Raw genomic sequence first — 24821 nt, forward strand, 5'->3', positions numbered from 1 at the left:
GGACTGCCCTTCTCCTTTAAAGCCTGGACATTCTTTCCAGTAAGTTGGGCTACTCTCAGCTCTCAGGTCGGTTGTCAGACCTCTCTGGAATTTGACCTTGTGGACATAATTTCCAGCCATTCCTGCCACCCTGTTGCAAATTGTGTTATAAATTTATTTTGCATTATAAATGGGATGCATTTATTTCTCCCTTGACAAATCACACTGTGAATGTGGAACTGGAAAATCAGCAGATGTCCGGAGAGAGTAAAAAAGAGAGGAATGCAAATCATTTAATAGATTTAAATGGCAAGTACAGTAGAGGAGATGTTCCTTATCTTCCTCCTCCAGCTGTGTGATCCTGAAAGCCAACACACCTGCAACAATCTGTTTTCTGATGCAAATCAAAAACCTCTCAGAATGAAAAGGAAAAACAAATTATTCTGAAGAAGAACTGTCTCGCTCCCGTCTCAGTCTCTCAGCAATACTTATTCCCTGGGGAACAAGTGGTGTCTTATTTCCCATCACTGCATGGTTAAAGTGGAAAAAGGTCTGCTTCTTCTGTCAACGACTTCTAAATCAGGATGACCTAAACCCCAGGGGCCACACACAAGGCACCTCAGGGGGAACTGGAGAGTGAATAATGGCAGGTAGTGGGGAAGAGTCACGATGCACCAGAAATTTAGGCAATGTGTGCTGTTCTACATGTTGACAGATGCTATGAGAGAAACCTGGTAGCAAAAATCAAACTCACCTCAATGCTGTGAGCAGAAAATCCAGCCTGAGACATCTGGAGGCCAAAAGCTGTCCCATTCTTACTGGTTCCTGTGGAAACAGTCTTTTTAAAGTTTGACCCACAGAGAAAAGTAATCTTTAAACCTGGGACTGGATAGCACTGTCCTGTCAGTGTGAACGTTTAATTTTGATGAGATTTAGTATAGCTTTTCAGATAATGGTAGTATGCCAGGTTGAAGGTTGGTTTTAGTAGGACCACTAAGTCTGCAAATAAGGATTATGTCACATTTAGTGAATCTCTTAATTTGATTAGCCATTTTTTTCACTAGTGAAATGTCTTTAATAAATTTATAATTAAAACACACACTTGAAAAACCCCCATTCAGGGCAATTTTGCCGGATAAATTAATAACTTAATTCTTTTTCTTTTCCTTTCGGCTGTTCTCTTTCAGGCCTCGTCACAGCGAATCATGTGCCTCCATCTAACCCTGTCCTCTGCATCCTCTTCTCTCACACCAACTAACTTCGTGTCCTCTCTCACTACATCCATAAACCTCCTCTTTGGTCTTCCTCTAGACCTCCTGCCTGGCAGCTCCAACCTCAGCATCCTTCTACCGATATAGTCACAGTCTCTCCTCTGAACATGTCCAAACCTCCTCAATCTGGCCTCTCTGACTTTATCTCCAAAACATCTAACATGAGCTGCCCCTGTGATGTACTCTTTCCTGATCCTGTCCATCCTCGTCACTACCAAAGAGAACCTCAACATCTTAAGCTCTGCTACCTCCAGCTCTGCCTCCTGTCTTTTCTTCAGTGCCACTGTCTCCTTTTATTCTCGCTGATACTCTTCTATCACACAACACAACTGACACTTTTCTCCACCTGTTCCAACCTGCTTGCAGACGCCTCTCCAACTCTTTCCCACAGTCTCTGTTGCTCTGAACCGTGCACCCAAATTACTTAAAGTCCTGCACCTTCATTCCTCTGCTTTCCAGAGCAGACCTCCACCTCTTTAGATTTTCCTCCATCTGTTCCTAGAGATTCCTGTCTAACCTCATCTGTCAGTCTGTCCATTACCAGAGCAAAGAAAAAGAGGCTGAGAGCCGATCCTTGATACAGACCCACCTCCAACTTGAACTCTTCTGTAACATCTACAGCGCACCTCACCACAGTCTTACAGCTCTCATACATGTCCTGCACCACTCCAACAGACTTCTCTGCCACTCCAGACTTCCTGATACAATACCACAGCTCCTCTCTCGGCACCATGTCATACGTTTTCATTAAATTTACAAAGACACAATGCAACTCCCTATGACCTTCTCTGTACTTCTTCATCAGCATCCTCAAAGCAAATACTGCATCTGTTGTTCTAGGCATGAAACCATATTGCTTGCTCACAAACGCTCACCTCTGCCCTTAGCATAGCTTCCACTACATTTTCCCACAACTTCATTATGTGGCTCATTAGCTTTATTCCCCTGTAGCTGCCACAGCTCTGCACATCTCCCCTGTTGTTAAAAATAGGCACCAGTACACTTCTCCTCCATTTCTCGGGCATCCTCTCACTCTCCAAGATCTTGTTAAACAAACTAGTCAGAAACTCTACTGCCACCTCTCCTAGACACGTCCTCCTTACTTCACTCTTACTAATCTTTGCTACTTCCTGCTCCACACCAGTCACCTCTTCTTTCTCCAATCTCTTTCAATTTCCTCATTCATCCACTCTACAGAGTTCTCCTTCCATCTTACCATCACACTCTGGGCACCTGTCAGTACATTTCCATCTTTATCTTTAATCACCGTAACCTGCTGCACGTCCTTCCCATCTCGATCTCTCTGCTTCACCAACCTGTACAATCCACCTCTCCCTCCTTACTGTCCAACCTAGCATACAAGTCCTCATATGGTCTTTGTTTGGCCTTTCCCACCTCTACCTTCACCTTAGATGGCATCTGTCTGTACTCATGTCTACTCTCTTCAGTCCTCTCAGTGAGCAACTTCTTCTTAGCTAACCTCTTTCCCTGTATACACTCCTGAACTTCCTCCTTCCACCACAAAGTCATTTTACACACCACTATCCTGTGTTGTCTGGCTACACTCTCCCCACCAATACTTTGCAGTCACTGATCTCTTTTGTCGACACAAGATTTAATACAATTCACATACAGTCGTTGCAGGTATTGGTAAAAGTTATTCTTTGAAGCAGAGCTGTAATTTTTACAAAAATGTAAAAGTAGATATCTAAGTTGCTTAAATAAAAGATTTTTTTTTAAAACCTTCCAAACTGAAGATGCGTTCTCCAAGAGCATCCACAATGTCCTTAAGCGCAGACTCGTCTGTCACATTAAAAAAGTGTTTGTCATCTGGGTCACTGGCAATGTACTTGATTTCATTCAGAAAGGCCTCAGGGTTGATTCCTCTACGGTTGTAGTAGCCAAGCACCTGTGACCACAAGATCCAAAAATTATAAGTGCAAGTAGTGTCAACTAATTTAATTCATCTATCACATTTTATTAGCTCAGTAATATGCTAATATTATCTAACTTTGAAGAAGTTTCATGATTTAGTTTTCTCCACCAATGCCAGCTGGTCTTAAACCATATGACTTCAGAGTTTTGCTCAGATGCCTGTCCCCAGATTAGCCACTGGAAGTCTTTAACTGTACCAGCAGTAGCACAAACCAAAGAAGCATGTGGTCTGGAAGAGCTCATGCACACCTTTAACTACTAAGTTTATGTTTGTACCTCTTTGAGGGCTCTGAATATTCTTGGCTCCACTCCTAAGCTGAGAAACCTGCTTTAACTGAACTCCATGAGGTCAGCTCATTACTGTTTATAGTGCTGCGCAGGGAAATTATTAGTCACAAGTAAACCAAGTGAAAACTCAAAGAGTAAGCCATATAACCCGGGTAAATAATATCAAGCCTAAGAGACTCACAGCTATAGCATAACGGGTAATGCCATCCTTCTCGCTGTCCTCTATGGCTTGCTGGAGATCTGCACTGTCGTGTGACTCGCCGTCAGTTATCACTATCATCACCTTCTTGGCACCACGCCGACCTCCTTGTTTGAAAGCTTGGGAGCTGTGAGAACATGGTGGACATTTCCGGTGAAAAAAATTACAGGTTGGGGGAGTAATGAAGTACTGCTGCTCACTTGTAGACCTAAAGATGGTGTACCGTGCTACATTGATGCCAAGAGCTGTATTGGTTTCCTCTCCACCTCTTTGGTCAATACTGCGAGCTCTCTTCACTACTTCCTCAACTGATTTGTAGTCGCTAAGTTTAAACTCATGGACCACCTTCTCACCATACTGAACAACCCCAACCTGTCCAAGAAATACAGCAAACGTTATCTATCACAACATATAAGAGCCCTATTTACTTAAGTACACTTATAAATACAGGTTTCACACCACAACTTTCATGAGGCCCAGTCACAGTAAACAGAAACAGAACTTGCTAAAGAAAAATGTTTGTTTAAAAAAAAAGGGAAACCAACAAGGAACATTACCAGTAAATACTCACAAATCTGACATTTTCTAGCATTAATTGTGTTTGTTACACACCTGTATTTGACCTGGTCCAATATGGAACTTCTGAAGAATGTTTATTAGAAAAGCCTGCACTTCGTACCAGGGATAGATAGAGTTTGAGCCATCTAGAACTATCACTATATCCATATAGGTTTCACATCCTGAAAAACATTTTGAAATGATCTTGAGGCCAAACATGAAAAAGAAAGAAGTGCATAAACAAGAAAATAATCCTAGGCTGTAATCAAAAACTGTCAATGAATGAACAGTAAAGATACTTTAAAGCTTACTTTGAAAGGCAGGAGCAATCGTCCTGGAGAACTTAAAGCTTGCATTGACTCTGGAGCATATGCCAGTGCTGTAGTAGGAGCTCCCACACTCATAGGACCATAGCGGCCCGCAAGCCTAAAGGACAAAAGAACGTATTTTACAAGCAACATTACTGACCTCAGCCCATTACAAAAGGTTAGACTTATGCTCTTAGATAACTTTGGCAGGGAGAGCTGCAGTATAACATCTATGTAATTAAAAGACAATCTTGTGGCATTGTCCTTTTTCAGTGCTATTATTTACTTAAAGTGTTTTGCAGCAACAGAGCACTGCAGGATGTTACATCTCAAAAACAAACATTTATGAGTGTTACACTTGTTCTCACCACAAAGCTGTTGTCTTGAGGATTAGATGTGAGGGTCATTCCCAGCCTCATTTTGTCCTTTCGCTCTGATACATTGGTCAGGGATATCCTTCCTTGAGGGAAAATGAAGCTGACTGAGGTGACCTTGGATACACAGTCTTACATATACATAAAAATACAAGCACTATCCTTCAGGGACTACACAGAACAGACACCATCTGACACTCTGGTTTGTTTTTACTGTCTGGGTAGACAGATCTAAATTTTTCATTAACAAAATCAAGTGCATAACTAAAAGTACAAACCATGTGCAATCCGTATAAAGAGAGAATTTAAAATTTGTAAAATGTCGACCAAAATGATTGGTATCTGTCTGAAACACATGCAAAAAAGCATTCACACAGATGCATATTCATCCAGACTTTGTGTCTTCAGTTATAGCTGTTACTATGCTTAGTGTTTCTTGCAATTGTCTGTAAAAAGTAAGATGTTTTGTGATTTACCTAAGTTGAGCTTAGAGCAAACATTGCCATTTGTTCGTTTGCTCTGTGAACATTTGTAAACATCCCCTGTCTGGTACGGGCCATTCATTTCATATGGAGCACCCACTAATAACCTGCAAAAAATGTAAAATGCAAAATGTAAAATTGCTTTAAACATATATCAATATAAAAGACAAATCTCTGTAGTCTAGTTAGATCTCTGAGGTAATAGGACTATATTATGTCTATACACTATATATGTCAATAATTAGACAAACAAAACATAGCGGAATACAACTTTTTAAAATTTAAATAATTTTATTTATCTAGGGAGGTTAACAAAACATGTTTAACCAAATCTACTAGCACTAGACTTCACATTTATTCATGGTTCCATGCAGTCACATACAGTCACTGTCAGGATCGCCCACTTCACTTCCTCCTTCATGACTTTTATTTTGTATATACTTCCTGTTTCCTGCTCCCGTCACAGTTTTCTCACCTTAACTAATCACCTGCAATCAGTTTCACCTGCTCTCACCACTCTGCTTATACATCTCCTCAATTCCCTCACCAAGCTGCCAGACCGTCTGCTCTTTCGCCGCAGCTGTCCAGCGTTCATCTAAATCATCTTTGCTATCTACGGTTCGGACGACGCTACGTTTTTGAGCTGACTCTGTCTGCTACTTTGGTTATGTGAGTAACCCTCCCTATTGACTCCCTGTTGCCAACCTAATAAATTACCAGGATTATGATTACTGTTATCTACCCATGAGGGATTAAGTTCTTCACAAGCCTTAGTAACTACGTGATTATAAGGAGATGATTTACCACGTCATGTCTACGTTTTCATCATGCAATGTTACGTTTTTTTTTGTTTACGTTATGTGACTATCTAATACTAGTCTTATGCGGAACTTAGACAAGTATTCATCATGTGTCCATGTTACCTGTATCAAGGACCTCAATAAGCGAAAATCCACTGTAAGGTTTTTCATGTGTACATTTGTTGACCAAGACATTATCAAGTATCAACGACTTTACCAAGTTAGTTATTGCACAGAGAGTATTGCACTAGGGCACTGAGTCGATAAAGGGATTTTTGGAGTTTGCATATTATATCACTAATGGGATTTTGGAGTTGTCCTCTGTATCCGGGATTGGAGATTAACCACGGCTAAGTTCCACATGCTCACTACCAGGCCTGCCTCTGTGTTACGGATCAAGAGCACTACATTTTCCCCAGTGGTCCCTCCTCCCACCATTTCCCTTCCCTAACATCAAGTCACTCAACATCGCTGCATCTCAAGATTTATCTACTCTACCAGGACCATACTCCACTCTTCCCCATAAGAACCTTGCTTCTCCTCTAGACTCTGCTCATCTTCCCACTGAATCGAGTAAGTTGCACTTTATAAGTGCTTATGTGTTTATGTTAATTGCAAGTTTCATATTCCAATGTTCTATGTTTCATGTTGCAATGAGCCCAAGTGACAACTAGCGAGTGGTTAGTGTGGAACATATAGGCTAAGAAATCTATTTAAGGTGAGCAAAACCTTCATGTGAAAGGCCAGAGCCCTGATTTAAACACAAAAAAAAAAAAATTTAAAAAAATGGGACGGTTGTGTCAGGAAGGGCATCGGGTGTAAAAATACAAGCTAAATCCACATGCGAAAACCATCTGCTGTGGCGACCCATTAAGGGACAAGCTGATCCCCCTCATACAATTCACTTTAATGTCTTCTACTTGACTTGGATTGTCTCTGCTCTGTACCTTACTTGGGAGTTGTTTTGCATAAATGACTAAACGTAAATATTGTTACTGTTGGACAGTTTTATATGAATGCTAAGTGTCTACTGCCGGACTAACTGGATTTAAAGAATACCATTACAGTGGTTGTGAGGAGAGGGGCAATATTGTTTTGTTTATGCTATTTAAATTAAATGCTGCCTTTTCCTCTACTCTGGAAGCTTTAGTGTTTCACCAATCACCGCTACAATTATTCCATCATTGGGATTTCTGAGAGAAATAACTATTTGACTTCATCAGGACTGTCTGATTAATCAGACAATAAAATCTGAGAAATGTTGTCCTAGACCACAGAGATTAGGTTTCCTCAAAGAGCAGTGGCGTTCTTCTCCCATGACATAGTGTTTTTGAGGAGTCAGTCCTGCATTTCACTTTACAGTGGGTTTCCTTTGGCGGATCAGTGTGGTCGTATAAATGTAACTAGAGCATTTTGCATAACTATGTGCTGTAAAGTATAAAGGCATGTGGTGTATTTACTTCCAGGCTGAGGGAGTGCAAAAAGGCCTAAGGGAGAGCTATAATTCAAATCCGTATCTAAGATAAGAACTCTCTTCACTTAATACAATATAGAATTTTAAACCACTATATAGTGAAAATCACAGTAAATAGTCAAAAAAAAGGGAAAGACTCTTGACACCACTTTATAGCATAAGCAGACATTCCTGAACCTCCTGCACAGACTTCTAGGTGAAACACTTGTAATTAAAGAAAGGCAGTTCTTTGACTTCAGGATTTTTAGGTTAGGCTCATGATCCCTGGAATTTTAAAACTGCTCCATTTCCAGGGCATCACTTTGGTAACCTAATGTGAATGTTTTTATGTGAAATTCTCAGATGTCATTTATTAATGCTGAACACAATGGTGGATAGGGCTGAACACATTATTTTACAAACAGATTTATCACTGCACTGACAGCTGCCATTTTTATTTTTAGGCAACAGCATGAGAGTAGACAGTCAAACGACTACGCATTTATTTCTCTGAAGCAGTATTGTCTTGTTCAGAAATATTTTTCTGTCTTTAAGCTGGTCTCGTGGATCCAGAACATTGTTAGATGTTTTTGTTGACTTGGTTTGATACATTGGCCCTTGCAGGAATAAAGAGTTTGTATAGACTGAAAATTGATTCCACATGAAAAGAGGGCAAACGAACTGCAGCTAAGCTGCAGAACAGGAGTGGACTTGGTGGTAAGATTGTTTGTTCAACTACAGTTTCCAAGGTCAAGATTTAGGAGTCAGTTTAATCTAGAGCATATTGTTTGGCGTCATGTGGGCTACCACTTGTCAATTTGTTTTGGGCAGCTGTATGTGTCTCTGCAGCTGTACATGTAATATGCTATGGTAAACGTGGTATATTTGGGGCACATACACAGGTAATTTAGCACCAGTTATGATCTGACATTTTACAGCAGCTGCTGAAGACAAGAGGAAATGTTGTTCAAGCAGTCCCTCACTGCACATCAAAGTAAGTTTCATTGTTATTGCTTCCAAAGCCAATTTTTAAAGACTTGCAGACTCTGGAAGTCATTTTCACTACAGTTGCTCCAACAGAGCTCATATTTACATAGCTATTACTATCATAATTATTACTTCAGTTATAACTCTCCCTTGGCAAGAAGAAGCAGTGCGGATAGAGTTTAGGTAAGGATACAGCTACCTTGATGGAAAGAGACCATTGTTGCTTTTTACTTTGATGCCTGCCTTAGGGAGGTAAGACTCACCACAATCCGATCAAACCATCATGCTTCATTGCTCATTAGGGTGAAATGTCAGCCTTGAGTTCATCATCACTGCAAGAATGCTAATGACACTGAAATTAATAACTTTTCCCAGAATTAATGCATGGACATCTTTTATCCTGGTAACAGAGGAATACAAGATTTTGGGGTTTGAGAAAATGCCATCCCCAAGTCCAGGCTGTCATTAATGTGGTAATGTTTTTAATACTTGGAAGGAAGAGATGTATACGCTGTAAAACCACATCCCTGCCCCAAACATAGTGTGTTGCTTCAGTGTCATGCTTGCTCATCACATTCCACTTGTCTGCATTAATAGGGTATGTGTTTTGTAATGCTGCCTCAGAACTTGAGGGAAAGATAATAGTCAATGAATGTGATTTTCATAGACCTTCATTTGCCATGACTACTTTGCTTTGGAGTATTGAGTAGACAGTGACATGATGGTTAGAAGCACATACTTGTTCCTTCAACTCATTGACCTGAAAACACTTTGGTTGTTTGGGGCTTGAACATTCACACATACTGATGTAATGTTATGCCTCTAGGTAACAGTGTTTGACATTTGGTCCACTCTTGGATGGATTAGACTGGGTGAAGTTTAGTGCTGTATACCGATATTACCAGCCTTCACAGGATGAAGGCTAGTGATGCCTGAATAACTAATCTCAACCTCCACTGGATGGAGTATTCAGATACTCACTCTGGACTGTAATGCTCCAGCCTGCATCCTGCCAGGACATAAGACATACCTCTGATTCACAGTAATCTTTATTATATTAGGAAAAAAATGCTTAAAATGACAATTCTTGTGATGTATTCTTTGCCATCACCATGTGGTTGACCTTTTGTAGCATTTCACTGATTCATCAGCTATTTGAAATATAAACATTGTTGAACTCTTAATATTCCTTAAATTGACCTATGTATAGTCACAACTTCAGATTGAGATTTTTAAACTATTGCAGCTTGTGAGCTGCAGCATTATTTTCATTCCCATCAACCTCAGCTAAATCATTGTGTGGGGAGTAATGTGCCAAACTAAAATTATAAATATGGTAAACATCAGTATGGTGGCATTGCTGCTAAAATGCATGATCCAGAATGAAAACCACATAACAGTGAGTCCTGTGTCTGGTCTAAAATTCAGATTGAATGTTTTCATACCCTGCTCTTGAGGTGTAAAAATGCTGCAGCTCTTCAAACAAGCTAAATAAAGGGAACAGTCTTAAGGCCAATATAGTGAAAGACTTGATAGACTCATGTAGTTTTTTGTGGTGTGCAACTTGTAACTGAGCTGAGAGTAAAGGTCATGTCTCCACTGAGGAGACCTGGTATAACTGTAGAATAATAAACAGTGGAAATATGAGGCTTCTGTGGTGTATGGCTCAAGTATGCAGGTCAGCATATCCCATCAGGTTTAAAAGACCCAAGCTCTTTGCCAGTTGGAGGTGATGTTGCCTATTCTTAGCCCCCCAAAGAGTGTATTCTCTGGCTGGGTGTTTAGAGCAGCATTATACTGACTAGGCACAAGGAAATGAGAAATTCTTGACACAGTGAATTTTCTGTCAAAGACTGCTAAGTATGCGTCAGAATAGATAAACTGTTAGAATTTGGTTATGGTTGGGGTCTGGCCAACCATCTTACAGATGTATGGGCTTGGCTACCTACTTTGCCTTTAGAGCTGCATGCTACTTTTTACTCTACATATTTATTTTTTTAGCCATGGCCAATACTTTCTCTGCAGATTAGTATTTTACTTATGGACAAACAACCATTCCATTCATTATTTCCTGTACTATTCCTGTAGGACTATTGAAGCTGTCACTATGTAAGAGGCCAGGTACATCCTGGACAGTTCTTCCATAACACACATTACATTTGCACCAGTTGAACACAACAGTATATCTGTATGTGTTTAGATTCTAGGAGGAAACCTGTCCAATCCAATGAATTGATGACAGAATGGCCCTGGCTGACCAGCAGCATTGTTCTTGTTGTGAGGTGGGAGTTATGTTCCAACCTCATATAGTTATTTATATATTGTTATGCTATTGTTATTTTTACTTAAAAAAAACAAAAAAAAATCTTTTAAAAAAAATCATTATGCAGTTATAATAGGTTCAGATCCTGCAACATACAGTACAGCAAAACACTGGTCCTACTGAAGAGTAAGGTGTGTGTGTGTGGGGGTGTGATCAGGAAAACTTCAGGTCATTTTTCACAAATGGAACAGGGCACTTATCAGGATATCAGGAAACTGTAAATATAGATTATATTAAGCATTTTCAACTAATATAACCAGCAACCACTGGTATTACTTTTTAGGTTACACCAGTGTGGAAACCATTGAAGACATATAATTAAAATACATAGAGAAAACTACAAAATGGGTTTACACATCCCATCCCCCAATCACGCACAGCTGGAACTTGGCAGTGCACTAGAATAGTCTCTGCAATCAGACATCGTGGAGATGCCAGAAGCTTATTCTGGCCACTACGTGGTGCCAGTTGGCCTAATAATAGTGTGGAGCAGGAGCCAGTTTATTCTATGAGGTAATATGATGAATTTGAGGTATCCAACTGAGAACTACAGTTTGTTTTGCAGGAATAAAACTTGGGAGCAAGCATCACAGGAGAGCACCAGCAAATTTTTCTGCCAAAGAAATACACTGTCAGCACTTGTCACGATTTCTTTTTCTTACAGTCATAATGTACTTGACTACTTAATATTAGCCATAGATGTCTTTATAGGTAAAGTCCAGCAGTTTTACAGAAGTGAAACAAAAATCACTAAGCGATATTGATATTTACTGTTGTAAAATATGGTTGAAAGACACTAAAATTTAAAGAACTCATTGTTCTATCAGAAGCTGCAATGAAGTCAATACAACAGTTTCCAATTGCTGAAAAATGAAAGCGTAAAACTTTGCGATCGCATAGTAGCACAAGTGCTACTGCATAAACTGCACTTATGGCAGCAGCTATGGTTATGGCAAAAATGTATGATTATGAGAATACATTTTAGCTTGTTTGATTCACACTCAGCAAACTCACTACCAATATTCAAAAAACTGCTGAAATAGGAACTCTTCTGCACTTTCCTATGCACTTAAATCTATTTTTTTTTTAAAACTTGCTTTTTGCGCTTGCATCTCATGAAACCTAAACACTTCTACTGATAGCACTTTGCTTTGATGTTTCCCCTTACTTAGATTTTGATTTATGCTTGTCTTGTACCTCACTTGTAAGTCACTTTAGATAAATGATATTGAAAAATGACATTTTGCTAAATGAATAAATGTAAAATTCCAAATGAAATGGTGCAAATCATCAGTGAGTTACAAAATGTTGCATAGGAGCAGTGTATCCCTTACCACTTTTCTCCTCCAGCAGCCACATGTTGTTGGACGGTGTATCCAAATTGGGCTTGTTTAGGGCCTTTGATGATCCTGTGTTGCTTTGTGTCAATGTTGAAACAGTTGTGAAATCCTTTAAAAAGAAAAGACCATTTTCATCGACATTGTCAAGTCCACATTATTCATACATTTTGGGATATGGTTTTTTTTTTTTTTTTACCTCAGATTAAGTGTCTAGTTAGTATAATCTATACAGCTGAGTGCCAAATGACAGTATGTTAGTAGTTGTCCAGATGTGCGTACTCAGAAAAGAAAAAACAAACATTTACATTAACACTCCTCAGTGTGACCCTCAACATCTGGACTAAGTGAAACAAACAGCACCACAGCCATTCTTGCTCATCCTCAGAACAATCCCCACCCTGTCTCACATCTGTGTGTTTCCCTGTACCAGTCTAAACACAAACTTCCTTCATAAGGATGCAAATAAATGTATAATTATAAAAGCTCTGCACATCATCAGAGGCATCTGACATTTGTTTAGGTTAATACCAAAATGAGCAGCTACGTGTACATTTTCCGTCTCTAGATCTTAGACTTGTTTAAAAATCATTGGTAAGAAGCTGAAAAGGTGCAAGAAATTTCCTTTGCAATTGTAAGACAAGATGCGATTGTAAGTCGAAGCATAGAGTTTTGTTTTTCATGGTAAAGTTAAACCTGACATCTATTGGGAGGGTCAGTAAAAGCTGTATGAGGCCTAATCAAAGTAAATCTGTTCCCTAGTTGTGTACTTCAGTTTCTCTCACGTCTTACCAGATGGCAGAATAGTCTGTCTAAATGTCTGCTTGTAACTAAAATACCAATCGGTGAATGTATTTTCAGATTCCACATGTTACCAAGTTACCCATTATGGCTTATTAGTGTTGACTGCATCAGTTGGCTTTTTCTGTCAAAAAAAGGGAGCTGCTCTTCAAGGACTTGAAGGTGATGAGATTTTCCTATTGGCCAAGGAGAAGGGGGAAAAAATAATTGGCCACCCTTCTGACTTCATCTTGATCCATCTTTCTATGCTGATCTTTTACTTAATCTCTTGTGGAGCTCTGCATCACCAGTTGCCAGACCCAGTGTTAATCTGTCAAGGGACAGATTAATGCTAGAGCTCAATGGTACTTTCATTCCCAAAAATATAACATTTTAGCTTGAGAACTGGCCTACCACATTTTATAACAAAAGTGGGGGGGGGAAAAAGTGAAACCTTCTCATTGCTTAATAAGAAACAGAGGTTTTGTTTTTGTTGGAATTAAAACTTATGGTTTGAAGAACAAGTGTTTTCTCACAGTGTGAGCTTCATTGCTGAGAGCAGAAAGCTTCTGCTTTAAACCATCACTCCCCAACTCCTCAAATATCTGTCTGTTGTTCACACTGTTGGGCACTGTTGGCCCTCACACTAAATGTCCCCACTCAATGCCTAAACCCACTCACTGTTAAACTCTGGGGTCAAGTCATAATGAGTTCAGTTAAATGTAAGAAATGGCATGAAGGAATGCTGAACAAGTGTGGAAAGGTAAACTTCAACTGGTTCTATAACAAAATCAAGACAGTTGTAGAGCCATGAATGTCTTGGAATCATGTGAATTTAAAGAGACAATGATTTTATTTAAATAGAACTGACTTCACATACCCAAACTGAGTGACGTAGAAGAATAAAATACATTTCAATATATATAGTTTTATGTATAGCTTTCAGTCTATGTTTTATCCTGCCTCTAAACCAGTGACATCAAAGCTCCGCAGTGTGAATATTAAAGATGGTGGATGGATAAAAGTGATTCGCAAGTACTACTAGAAAACATTTTGAGCGACTTAATGTGACTGCTGTTGTTAGGCTGTTATCCAATAATCTTTTTTGGTGTATGTCACCCTTTTTCAATTTTATTCCAATGATGCACATCTGCATTGCCATGATGAATCAAAAAGCCACAGCTGCCTCCTTGACATAACTGTCTGGTTAAAGTCCCAAATCTCACCAGATGCAAACATTTCAAAGTGCCTCCTATTTTAAAAAGGCACAGCTGATTCTGGTCCAGACACTTCACAGAAGATGCTTGTTGTTTTTGGCCATTCATGAAAAATAACTACAATCACATCTCACTGCCAGCTCAGTGGAGACAGAAGAAAATACAATAGGATGACTACACTTAATTATTAGCCTAAAGTTGGCAAACGTTGAATTTTCTTAGTTGTTTTACAACACTGACCCTATCAATGCAAATGTAGCAAAACTGAGGCATGAGTGTGTTTCCTAGGAAGATGAAGGTGAGGATGAATCACTGAATACGTGTTTTTTTTTTTTTTTACAATATTCTGAGTTCCCTTCCAGTTAATGGATGGTTACTATGTCATGAAGACTTCAGAACAAATGAAATAGTTTGGTTCTGCAAGGTGGAGCAGCTCTACAGTCTCGTTACGGAACAGTTGCACGTTTAGTTGAATTTAACAGATTAAATGTGTGTTTTGAACTTTTTTTTTTTTTTTTTTATTGCATCAATGTACGTCCTCAAAGTACCAATTACCAGTAACAAATACCAGTAGAAAATAACGTTACATCAGCCATACTTAAAAAGTTTGGAATACTGCGAAAACAGACAGTACTGAACATCTCAGACTCAGCTTCAGTTAACTAAACAGCAGACAAGACTCAATTTCTGGGTGTGTAGTTGTTTAAACTTTTTAGCTGCAGAGGCTGAGCAGCTTTATTTCCTGAGAAATAAAACTGGCTAACAGTAGAAGGACTGTCTGCATTCCTTAGATTGTGAATATTTAGGAGTGTCAAAAGGTTGTCTAAACAAACAGCAAACTGAACATTTTGTCATACAGCTCCTATCTATGAACCTACAGATGCAGAGGGTTTGGGGGACTGTGCACAGTGTCAAAACCGCTACAAGACATTTATGGGTGGATTGACAGCCACTGAGTGAATAAGTCCTTCACCAGACCTCTCTGCCATGCAGATTCTCGATATAAATATTGACACATTCTCCACATTGCTTATTTCCTGTTGCATGAATAGTTCATGTATTCAGCTGCTCTTTGATTCTGCCCCTAAACCTCCTTCTAAAGTTTCTGTTTATTGGGAAACATTAAAGGGGTGACTGGAAATAGATTGCTGGGAACAGATAAGTGTATGAAACATAAATAAAAATCAGTAACTGACCGTGTAGTGCAGCATGAATGAATTTACAAATGGAAAGCAGTGAGCGCTTTATCGTTAAACTGCAGCACGTAAATGTCCCGGTAGCTGATTCAATCACATTTAAGGCAAAAAAATAAAAAATAAAAAAAAATAAAAAAATAGAAAGCTAAGACAGAAAAAAGTTGAAAGCCTAACAATAATGTTTCAACCCAGTTTTCATGTCAAGCTATTAATGTGGGCAATTTAATATTCCCAGTATCATCAGCAGCTTCTAACGCAAGGTCACAGTATTGTTTCCCTTCCTGTGTACCAGCTTCCATGCCCAGATAAATAAACTTTGGGCTGACGGTTGGCAATGCGACCCACAATAGTCTGCTGCTGCCTTTGGCCTAACACCAAGCTGCAGGAGCTCCACCACCACAGAGCCACTGACATAGAGCAGCTGTGTTACTGCATTGTGCAAACTGCTGACTTGGAAACTTTCTCATATCAGACATGGAGTTCCTTTATAAAGTGATACATTAGATTATTGTTTGTAATGGGGTTTAGGAATTATGAGTATATGATACATCACAATGTTTTTCTTTTTTTTCACTTTACAGCTTCTTTCTTTTGTCATAATCAGTTAAAGTGCAAACAGTAGAAATTGCATTGTGACCCCATCTGACTAGTATTATAGGACAAGTAGCATGAGTTTTACCAAATATTAGAACAGACTCCACAAAAAATTTAAACCAAAAAAACAAGATGTACTGTATTTCCACTGTTCCTTTGGTGGTTTTCCATTACAATGGTTTTCTCTGGAAAGATACTTGATGGTAGACGGTATACTTTCAAACATTTTGGCACCTTTTATCGCTATTACCCCATGCCAATGTAAATACTATAGGAAGCATGGGATCGAAAACCAGATGTTCCCAATACAAAAGAGCCAATTGTGAACTTATTAACCATTTGAATCAACAAAAGATGCTCCAGGGAGTCAAACTAAATCTCAATATGTTTAGGAGCCATCCTAGTGATAACAAAGAAAGATGTTAGATTACATTAATATACAAATTCTAAATAGGAAAGGGGCCAGGATGGTTCAAGATGTGAACAAATAGCTGGACTATAAGTCACCGTAAAATCTGGTATTGTCATGATACAGCATACATATGAATTCCTGGATTTGTTTTTTTGTTTATTTATTGTAGTTTCATTCCGGATCCTTGGATTCCAGGTATAACTCATTTTGTGTAGGTGTGTCAGTAGTATGTCAGTATTGTTGTTTTTAGCTTCTGTGCACTTCTACATCAATATAGAAGCGGTAGAGGGCACTGTTCTTGAGAGGACAATGTGTCATATTGTTAAATAGTAGTTCCAGGAGTTAATAATTCTTTCCAAATTTCCCACCACAGCATCGAGTCTCCCTCCACAGTCTGCAGCTACAAGGTCAGTGTCTTACTCACTATAACACTAATCCAAATCTCAGTGCCAACAAATTCCAAAAATCTAACAAAATATTTACAAAAAACATTCCTCTTGTCATTCCTCTTATTTCTGTAATATTCACTGACTTGATCAAAGTTTGATTAATTTATTTTTTGAAATATTCCAGTCTTGTAGATCTAAAGGTTTCTTCTGCATAACGTCATGCTTCTGCAGCAAGACAATGGGTGAATATGCCTTAACTACCTTAACATAATATCCCTGTACACGAATGGAAGCACAGTATTTTATGTAAATACTTGACAACGCAGAGTGTGGTTACAGTTCACAGCATATCAAAGCTCAAAACCTGACCATGTGGAAATCGCTACAGTATTGCAGGGGTTGCTTATAATTAATTTATGTCTCACTGGCTGTAAAACATTTAATATACTTTTGCTACCTTTTAATCAAACACCATCTCGCTGTCTTTCTTCCCTCCTGTCTAAATGAGTTACTGCTATAGTGATTTCACTGGTAATTGACCACAGCTCTGGCTCACCAACATCTCTCCAGTCACTGGAACCTTGACTGTGAAAAGATACCATTACATTTCATTTAAAAGGACATGCATGCTTCCAAAGACACCGCATATCCTTCAGTAAAACCACTGAGCTCCGTGTTTCTGTCTTACCATTAGACTGGGTCAAGATATGAGGTTATGTCAGTCACACATTGATATCACTGTTGCCTAAAGTACAGCATGTGTGAGCTCATTTACAGTTTAGTTATGTTGGAAATTACAAGAACAAAATCTACAAAAAGTTGGCTTATGTGGATTCTTAAAAGTGTGGCACTCTTGCTATTTATGTCAAAGCTTTAAAAAGAACACCAGGCTAAATGCATTTCTTGATCTGCTGCAGGAAAACGTCAAAATAAAACATACCAGAGTGCTATAATTAAGCTGCCAAGCCACATTAAGAAAAAAATGTCCGATTTGGACCCCAGCATTAAGCAAGCATGTACTTTAAGGACGCATAAATTATACACACACATTAACAATAACACTAACGTGAACAAGTTCAACTCACCTAGCTGCTGGCTGCAGATCCAGACCAGGAGGAAGCAGTAGTACTCCATATGTTTGCCAATGCAAGCGTGCATGTGTTTATGTGTGAGTGATGACCTCTGTGAATGTGTATGTGGTGAGCTGAGGCAACAAGACCCAGTAGCAAGCACTGTTAAAGATCCCACTCTGATTGACTCTGAGTCCAAGTGTAAAGCTCTGCCTATATCTTGGAAGTAGGAGGAGACTGTGGAAGAAGGGGGAGGAGGTCCACTCTAACAGAGCAGGCAGAAAAACTCTAATTCAGCTCACTTTGACTTAATTACTCTGCGGATGGCTCATCTTTGGGAAAAAGGCTTTTTATTTACTTACATTTTTACAGTACGTTTGTGTTTTATGAGAATAGGTGAGTGAATATATCGAACTTTTTACTTTCTCTCTTTTTTTCATGTTTGACTAAAAAAATATTTTTAACAAACACATGGACCAAAATAGATTCGAATCTGTCAATTAAAGCCTTAATGTTCAAACCTTAATGTTCAATTAGACCATTTTGGTGGAAAGATTGTGGTAACTTATTTCCCTAATTTCAAAATATCTCTCAAAATACTTGAAGGTCAATATAGGAAAAAACAAAAAACATAGCCCATGGTATATCACAACCTATGCTTTTCTCATAACAAACCTAAAATGTGTTCTTTAAGACTCAAGCTGGACCAAAAATGCTATCATCATGGTGCAACCACAAACTAACCAGTGTAACAGTGGAATGCAAATGTGGGGTTTGCATGTTACCTCATAATCATCAATTGAGCCATCCAGTCCTAACTAGAGAATAAAATATGATCTCTCTTGCGTAATAAGACATAGTTCGTGTACATTAGCACCCCTGAAATTCATTTGTGGTCACCTGGAAGACAAGTCACAAGTTAACCACTGTTTAATTGCATATATCACATAAGCACACATCTTTTCTTTACATAGGCCTCATTTTTGCTTTGGTTTGGAAACTCATTTTTTTCTTATCTTTTTAATGCAGGCAGTGGTTTTAGACTATGTTTGATATATTAGGATTACCCCAATATATGAACCAGTGTTCTGGAAAAAGAAGTACTTGTTTTGCGTTAATTGTTATCGCTAATTATTGATATAGTCTATACAGTTACCTACGAAAATGGAAATCCATTAAACATTAGGCTTGCACTAAATAGGGATGTTTTTTCTTGCCTTTAATTTTAAAACTTAAGTAACAAAATAAATAAACGGTGACACTTTTTTTGCCCTTTCGGTTTATCCTGTTAGTTCAGGGTCACCATAGCGGATCGTTGTCTGCATGTTGATTTTTACGCCAGATGCCCTTCCTGATGCAACCATTCCCAATTTCTACCAGGCTTAGACTGGCACTGTGCAGCTGTTGGGGGGGCTTCAGTGTCTTGCCCAGAGTCACTTCGACATATAGCCGGGACTGGGGTCCGTGGAAGACTGCCTTTACCAACTGAGCTTCATTCTTTTTTTTTTTTCTACTGTTTTGTTAGGTATTTGGACTGTATTAGTTATGGTGCTATATGAATTCCTAAAATTGTTTTTATATTTGCTGTGGATAAACTTTAAAAGGTGAAGCACCAAGTTACAGACTGAACATTTCCATTTTATAGCACACAAGATAAGTGGTGTTTCGTATTCAGCTGTCCCATAAGCATCATTTTCAGTCAGTGCATGCCTATTCCATTAGAAAAGCAAAGGCAGCATTTATCAACTAAAGAGGCATGTATTAGCTTCAAAGACTGGTGAAGACCTAAACAGCTAAAACAAAAGTGAAAAATTTGAAAATGTTTACTGTGTATCTGCTGGATGCAGAATAATAAATATTTACTAATATTTTCATCATATAAAAAAAATAGGTCCCTCATAGATCTTTCCACACATACCACACTGAGCAATCACCCCATGTGAAGTGAAGACACTTCCTCTGGTTTGCGATAATAGTTCCTTTTTACTTTCAACACAGAGCATCACAAATTAAGCTGGTGTTTGAGCTAAAATTACTTGGATGACAGAGACTTCAAAAAATAAAAAGATTCAAGACTTGCTTTGATTAAGGGTGCTCAAATGCTCATTGGATCACCTCTCCTCAGTAGACTATTGACCTCCTTCAGGAAATTAAGTCCTGTTTGACTGTTGATAAAAACAACAGCCACAGCTCTTGCAATGAGTTACTGTATTCAGTGAGTAAAAGTGTCTGTCCATTGTTAGATATAATACAAAACCTGCTTTCGACATTAGGACATGAACTCTCTTACATCTTAAACTACAAAAACACATGCATGGCATTGATATTATGCTGTGCTCATGCTGTTGTAAAGCAATAGCAAATCTACAGGGTATATCAGGTTACACCATGAGCATACAATGATTTCCACAGGCTCACTAACAAGACAAATACAACAAAGAAATGTTTTAAAAGAGCTTTCCTTGCCAGTCAAACTCTATTGGAATAAAACTGGGGGAGAACCAAGAAGTTATATGGGTTTGGCCATCATTATAACTTTAAGTTCTCCGTAAACATGAAAAGTTTCATAACAAGAATAATTTTATCCAGTATTGTGGGTATAAACTCATAGCTCTCACTGTCAGCTTGTAAAACAAATGATATATATTAAAGACAAACCTACAATTAGCATTAAGCTCTGTTGCTCTGAATAAAGGCTGTGTGCCAGTGCAATGAGTTGGATGCTTTTCCTCGTTGTTTCACAAGTGAGTGGGGTGGTGGGCAATTCTCCTGAATGCTTAGTTGCTAATCAAAATTGCAATGTTGATATTTGGCTAAATGTGAGTTTTGAGGGGGCTGATGCAAACTAAACCTAGTGTGATAATTCCTATTCTTTCCACCTCCTCCCGCCCATAAACTATACAGTGTCCCACTGTGCAGCACAACTTGAAATCAATACTGAACAGGAGCTGTACATACATAACCTTTTAAGGCCCCTCTCCAACACCATACTGCAACTGCAAGCAATTACATTATTCAACCCAGGATTATCTGTTTGTGCACAATCTGTGGCTCTCTCCTCAGGGTAAACGGAAGGTTTGACCAGACACAGGACAGGTCCTCTGGGACTAAACATAAAGAAGCAAATTGTAAACCCCTATCAGAGTTCAGGCGGAGTGTGTGCCTCATGTTGAGAACCAGCATCTACCCCACTGCCGTCAGGTTAAGACCTCTGCACCCCTTGGGTCTCTGGGGCTTTTGAGCAACTTCTAAATGGCGTCTTTGCAGTCACAGTGTTAAATGTTAACTTGAGACTCTGAATCAGTCCTCTGCTCTGCCAAGCTCTTCCTGTTCAGAAACAGCTTTACTTTGCTCTTTACGCTCCACCATTAGTGCCTGAGCCGTTCGCAGCTTGAACAAGTACATGGAGGTTTTAGATCAACATATGCTCCTATCCGGACAACGTCTCTTTCAGGGTAGTCCTTGCATATTTCAGCAAGACAATGCAAAACCACATACTGCATCCATCACATTGGTTATGTCCTATTGTTAATAAAATATGTGTTGGTGAGATTTGCAAATCATTGCATTCTGTTTTTATTTACGTTTTACACATTGTCCCAACTTTTTTGGAATTGGGGTTGTAAAAAAATATGTGAAAAGTGTTGCACACTGTAACTTCTATTTCTCTAATTATTACAACAGAAGGGTGGGGGATTAAGGACACAGGTTTCTGAAGGTTCAAGCTATGTTTCATTAAAGCTTGTAACCACAAGGCAGCAAGGAAAAAGCTGACAGATAAGCAACCACAATCACACGTACAGTTGTTATGGGTAAGGGCTACTTTCAAATCCATACATCATTTGACCAGTTCACTCAAAAGCCAAAAGTGCATTAAAAATACAAAACTATACAAAGCACCAACTCTATTGTTTTCCATAAAATATTTAACTTCAATTGTGTTTTGTCAGCATTTAAGCAGTGAAGTATTAAATGCCCCTTAGGGGAAAAGGGAGTACTTCTCCTAACCCTAAAGCTGTTAATAATGCTACACAGTAGACCTTAAATTTTAAAGCCAACCAAGCACAAAGACCCTTCAGTTTGGTTTTTGAACAAAAAACATATCTCTTTCTTCTGTGCTTCTCTTTCATATCTCTCTAGTGTATGTCCCAGAGGCTGGACTTCCCCAGAAGACGATGGGATCTAAAGCAGCAAAGAAATGCTGGGGAGTTTTCACCGTTTAACTCAAAAAGATGAATCACTTGGGATATAAGATTCAAAATCTCAGATCTGACTGTGAGAAACCTTTGCTGTCTACTTACAGCACACAGGACATTTCACATAGTTCTATATCCATGTGTCAGAAGCCATTACTAGTTCTCTTTCACTGCCCCTGGATATTTCTTGGAAACTGTTTTTCAAACATTCAACTGCACATGCTAAAGCTTATTGCCCGTGGAGATGTTACTTTCCACAATTCATAGCCAAGTAAGGCAGGGGCAGGATAAAACAATGAATGTTTTTTTTTTTTTTTTTTTTTTTTCTAAAGCAATAGAGCACACACTCAAAGCCCTCCATGGATCTTTTTGTAATATGCTGGTGTTCCAGCAACTCCATTCTGGCCCTCCATCATCCTCTGTGTGGACAGCACAGGAGGGACTATAAAACAGCTTCAGTGAGTGCTGCGTAAAGCATTAACTTGGGGAAAGTGTTGAAAGCTCGTCTGCAGGAAGCTCTCTGTCAAGAACTATGTGCTGTAGAAAACATGAACCAAACAAGACTCCATCTATTATCCACAGAAGTAACAAATAAAGACATAACGTCATCAAGACTAACAATAATCATGTGGAATAAGAACCTTTCAGAGTGTTAATCTAAAGCATTGATTGAATACTGAGCAAACACTTGAATGTTCATGATGGCACATACAGAGGCGGGATAGCTGTAGTTCTCAGATACATGTGGTAAAGTAAAAAATTGTTTTCCAATTTGAGGTGTTGTGAGGAAAATACTTGGTTGTACAAAATGGAAATGCCAGTAACTTCCTTTCAATTAGAGATGTATCCTGATTGAGTTAACCGTGGTAAAGAACTAAACCCAGGTCTTTTGTTTCCCTGAATGTGTTATCTTTCAGGAATCCGTGATGGTCAACCATTGCTGAAGAAGTCTGAGCATTGCAGGCAGATTTAGAGGAGAACTTGAAAGACAGTATGCAAGGCAGGAAAAAGTCAGTGGTTTTTTATGCTCTTGTTATCCTACAGCATCCAGAATGTCCTTTTTGAACTATTTGTTTTTTTTGGGGGGGAATATGATGAAGCATTTGTTTCTGTTATTATACATCACTGAAAAATAAGTTGTGGGAAAATGATGTGTATTCTACCTATAGACAAGTCCATACTGTGATGAGTGAATAAACATAGAGTAGCAAGGATTTATTTGTCTGTGTTTGAGCTTAAGTAAAACTGTCTTTGTTTTCTAAAGATGGCATTTAGAATAAACACTCAATCATGGATGTAAACTCAACCTGGGATCCATGACTTTAACTTCAAATCCTGTCTACCCACATAGCTAAAGTACATGACACATCCCATGTATCATTATGTGCAAGTCACTGTGGGCATCTTTGGTTTACTGCAAACCGGAAATATTAAGTTATACTGTATGCTGAGCTTTTGTTAATTTTAGGGTAAAAAAGTATAGAGCTGACAAAAAAAACTATGCTGCTGACCAGCTGTTTTGTACTGTCATCTGTTCTACCCAATTGTGTAAAGTGTAAAACTGGGCGGATACTGAATGTGAGCTCATCACTGAGACCAACTAGCTAAACCGTGCAAGCGAGGGAGTTCAAGGATTGTAGGTTCTAAACGATTAAAACCTGCAATATGAGTTACCACATTGTACACAACTGATAAGAGTTGCATGACTTTATAAAAAAAAAGTCCAACAAGCTTGTCACAGATGTGATGTGATTTATACTTAACAATAATTTCACGCATGAACTGCGTATTTTAAAGTGACTGTGAAATTGTTTATTCACAAATTTGTTTATCATTGAACAAAACAGAATAAACTTCAAATCCTGCAACCCAATGTGTTTTTGCATCTTCTAAATATTTCTGTTACTTCAGACCACTTGCATTTATGTAAAAGGTCAGGGGCCCTTCTCCATAATCACTTTAGGGAAGGAATGTGTGCATGCATGTATGTGATTTATCAATGGAGAAAAATGGGTGAGAGCCCAACTTGGGACTGTTTTGCAAAGAGAGCATAGAGTAAGAATGAAATTATAAAGACTGTGTCAGGTCCCAATTGGATAGCAGATGAGTTGACACTTTTAAAAATTGGTTGCAGGCAATTGTTTTTGTTCACAAGACCATCACAACGACCTTTCTTGTTGTGCAACATAAGATAATATTTAAGCTAAAACCAAAAATACAGCTATACTGTGTTTGGTGATCTTTAGCCAAATTCAGATCTTTAGACCTTTTAGATCTTTAGACCAAATTCACACAGTCTGTATAGATACCTTTTTATCTATAAGCGCTTTGAGTGCCAATAGGTAGAAAAGCGCTATATAAGTGCAGACCATTTACCATTTATCTTTACTCTGTTGCACTTCAAACTTTGTCTATAGCAGTATGTACACTATGTATTGATCGGTACAGGTGTGACACCACAAGGGAGCAGTTTTAACTCTGCTTAAACTATCTAACATAACTTAAAAACCAAGTGCTGATAGAATTCAGTAATTTGACAGCTAAGCAGTTTCCCCACCATAAGCATTAGTTTTAAAAACCCAAATAGCACCAAGCAAGAATCCACAGTCCTACGTTATTAGTTACTTAATAGTTTGTCTGTGGATGTAAAATTATTTCTCACAGAAGATCTTG

The 24821-nt window shown here is 38.6% G+C and overlaps 1 protein-coding gene across 1 annotated transcript in view; it reads right to left on the reverse strand.

Moving 5' to 3' along the window:
• itga11a (integrin, alpha 11a) overlaps positions 1-18125 on the reverse strand; it is a 36627-nt gene extending 18502 nt beyond the window's left edge. The window contains exons 1-10 of the mRNA XM_067495824.1: positions 17968-18125; positions 12292-12406; positions 5389-5501; positions 4907-4998; positions 4542-4656; positions 4285-4412; positions 3896-4044; positions 3655-3799; positions 2994-3159; positions 734-804 (exon numbers count right to left, since the gene is read on the reverse strand). Of these exons, the coding sequence (XP_067351925.1) occupies positions 734-804; positions 2994-3159; positions 3655-3799; positions 3896-4044; positions 4285-4412; positions 4542-4656; positions 4907-4998; positions 5389-5501; positions 12292-12406; positions 17968-18040 (1167 nt within the window). The 5' untranslated portion in view covers positions 18041-18125. The remainder of the gene's footprint in view (positions 1-733; positions 805-2993; positions 3160-3654; positions 3800-3895; positions 4045-4284; positions 4413-4541; positions 4657-4906; positions 4999-5388; positions 5502-12291; positions 12407-17967) is intronic.
• Positions 18126-24821: the final 6696 nt, after the last annotated feature.

The sequence above is a fragment of the Channa argus genome, chromosome 2 (genome assembly GCF_033026475.1).
Source record: "Channa argus isolate prfri chromosome 2, Channa argus male v1.0, whole genome shotgun sequence".
NCBI lineage: Eukaryota > Metazoa > Chordata > Actinopteri > Anabantiformes > Channidae > Channa > Channa argus.